The sequence below is a fragment of the Trichoplax adhaerens genome, genomic scaffold (assembly GCF_000150275.1).
Source record: "Trichoplax adhaerens TRIADscaffold_7 genomic scaffold, whole genome shotgun sequence".
In the NCBI taxonomy this organism is placed as follows: domain Eukaryota; kingdom Metazoa; phylum Placozoa; class Uniplacotomia; order Trichoplacea; family Trichoplacidae; genus Trichoplax; species Trichoplax adhaerens.
In genome coordinates this window covers 5,738,428-5,741,682 of record NW_002060949.1, presented here as the reverse complement: position 1 = coordinate 5,741,682, position 3,255 = coordinate 5,738,428, and the positions used below count along the sequence as shown (strand labels likewise).

The following is a 3,255-nucleotide window of genomic DNA, read 5'->3' as shown; positions in this document are numbered from 1 at the left end:
TCTCTCTTAGCTCAATGAATCAAGCTTTGCAAATCAACCAATATTGCAATGAGAAATGACACTTAAAAGTTTGTTTAAGTGATTTTCCACCAGCAAGAACAACAACAACACGATACTTTCTAAATTTGTTGATTAATCCTCCAAACGATTGCTATGGACACTATCGTCGACAATGCCAGCTGGAGTAAACTACGTCCGTAATTCTTGGTGATTTTTGATTTTCACTGCGATACAGTAATACGGTAATGGACGGTCATATATTTGGGGGGGGGGGGTTAATCCAGTATTGTTTTGTATGCCATCTATAGCCTGTGTGGACCATGGCCACTTGACACGGTGGTCAAAACGCAGTCCAACCTTGGAGTGTAGTAATGTACCAGTGTCTACCGGGGGGTGTCGTAGTCAGTAGAGCAAAAGGCTTTGGTAGGGTAATGTATTTGGGGGGGGGGGTTAATCCAGTATTGTTTTGTATGCCATCTATAGCCTGTGTGGACCATGGCCACTTGACACGGTGGTCAAAACGCAGTCCGACCTTGGAGTGTAGTAATGTACCAGTGTCTACCGGGGGGTGTCGTAGTCAGTAGAGCAAAAGGCTTTCGTAGGGTAATGTATTTGGGGGGGGGGTTAACCCAGTATTGTTTTGTATGCCGTCTATAGCCTGTGTAGACCATGGCCACTTGACACGGTGGTCGAAAGTGTGTAGTAATGTACCAGTGTCTACCGGGGACCGGGGGTGTCGCAGTCAGTAACAGCAAAAGGCTTTCACTCCGGGGTGCAGTTTGTTGTACTGTACTGTATGTTTGCTCATCGTGTCTAGCTAATTGTTGTGTTGAGTCTTGGCACAACTCGATAAGCGCTTTGGCAGTTGTCAGCTGTCTGGTTTACGCCATTTTCCTACCATGTTGCTACAATGTAACCAATCGAGGTAAAAACAATGGATCAGATCCGGTCGGAAAAACTTTCTTTAACCTCTATGCAATGTCACAACTGGAACAACCCTCAGATTCATATCGTAACGATTTCCTGGAGAAGAAAACGGCTGATTGCGACCGAAAAACTAGACTGCAGTAGAGCTACATTCATTTTTTTTTTGGGGGGGGGGGGGGGGGGGAGCTAACAATCAGAGTCATGCTGTATTCAAATCTCCGATCTCAAGAGTTAAGATCACAGACTTGAGTACTGTACACTGTACAGCATGACAAAAATCCTTGGTGATCCAGTTATACTGTAGTTAGTACTCGCAATGATCATGGCGAGTTGGTTTTCTACTTTAGGCAGTACTGTACAGACACAGGATGAGGAAAAGATCTTAATATTGTACAACGGAGTGCCATGCATCATTAGGCATGGCACCATGGACTACATGAAAACAACCTAGTTTTCTTCTCGTAGTCCATGACACAATGGCACAGTACAGTAAAATCATGAATTTGATTCTACTCCTAAATTAGAATTATTATTATTGCTGCACCAATATCCAGTAGATTCATGTGGATAAGAGACCACTATCGTCTATCAGCGATCACTGCAACTACGTTGGGATAAAAGAATTGAATTGAATTTCAAGTAGCACACAAGCGCATTTTTGTTTATTTACTAAACTGCACAATATAAAGTACAGTGAGCCATGAGTGCATACGATCATGGACTACCAGAAAAAGATCTTGTTTTAGTAGTCCATAGTATGGTAGAACTAGGTAGAACCAGAGACTTGTATGACTAATTGTAGTCTTCAAAGTCCCTAGAAGAACCGTAATCAAACGGAGAAACTTCAATATTAAGTGTGTTTGTTTATCTTTTAACCAGCCGATGAATGCTGCTGAATGTCACGTCTGCACGTCTGTACGTACAGGTATGGTAATTACAGTACAGTACAGTATAGTAGTCTACAGTACATTGTACAGTAAACTCTACAGTATACAGTACTGTACAGTGTACAGTACTGCTGCTGAATGTCACGTCTGTACGTCTGTACGTAAGGTATTGGTGATTACAGTCAGTCCTAATTACAGTTGTACAGTACTGTAGTCTACATTGTACTGTAGACTCTACAGTACTGTACTATACTGTACTGTACTGTACTGTACTTTGCCGTATCTTTTAACCAGCCGAATGCTGCTAAATATCATGTCTATACTGTACTGTACGTCTGTACGTACTGGTATAGTGATTACAGTACAGTACAGTACAGTAGTCTACAGTACATTATAGACTCTACAGTACAGTACACTGTACTTTGCCGCACCTGCCCGCCAAGGCGCCAACCAACCTGTGCTACGGCTGAAACGAAAGCAAACAGACATTAATACGCGAAATCCAGGTATACCGCCATCTTTCCAGTTGCTTACCTGTAGTCTAGGTCATCTAGTTTTAAACTGACATCTCCATCATTGATTACTGTATTGGAAGATATCCTCTTAACTGAAGTAAAGCTACTGTGGAATTGGCAATCCCATACGCCTTTGTAAATATACAAGTACACGACACGATAATCGAACATTCCTGATCGAAATGGCTGATGAACCAATGGATGTCGATGACTCCAATACCCCGACTTCAAGCCAAGGTATGGCAATCCAATCACAAAATTCAAATGCTGACTTGTCAACATTATCCACGGAGCTAGTTCGCTACTTTCTATTTAAACAGTGTAATCGAACTCCAATTAAAAGATCAGATATTTTAAAGGATGTGCTTTTCGATTATAAAAAATATTTCGATAAAGTCATGACGTTAGCGAAAGACGAACTGTTGAAAGTTTTTGGTGTAGAAGTAGTGGCTATATCTCGTGATCAAGGCGACGAATCCATCAAGGAAAAAACCAAAACTTCTGCCGAAAATCGCTATTTTCTGCGTAACACTTTGCCAACGGAAAACCAAAATATCATTAATAGCACCGATCATATTGAAGAATATGGACTGTTGACAATCATATTAGCCATCATCTTTATGATAGGAGGCACGATGAAAGAAACCGATTTAGTAGATAAGCTGCAAGCCCTCCTTGAATTTGATAAACGTAAACCTCATTATGTATTTGGTGACATCTCCAAAAAGATTGATCAGTTTGTAAAAACCATGTATTTACATCGTACTAAAGAACTTGTCAATGGTGAATTTATCATCGAATACTCCTGGGGTCAGCGATCGCGAGTAGAAGTAGACAAAATGGAAATTCTCCGGCTTGTTTCTGATCTCATGGATATACCCGTTGAATCGTTGACTTCCCAATACCAAGAAGCGATGCAGCAGTGA

At 41.2% G+C, this 3,255-nt stretch overlaps 1 protein-coding gene across 1 annotated transcript; it reads left to right on the top strand.

Moving 5' to 3' along the window:
- Window positions 1–2,511: 2,511 nt before the first annotated feature.
- TRIADDRAFT_58431 (uncharacterized protein) lies at window positions 2,512–3,255 on the top strand (the record flags this gene model as incomplete). Its single annotated transcript, XM_002114485.1, has 1 exon — window positions 2,512–3,255. One exon carries the CDS (start codon window positions 2,512–2,514, stop codon window positions 3,253–3,255), a length of 744 nt encoding a protein of 247 aa, XP_002114521.1.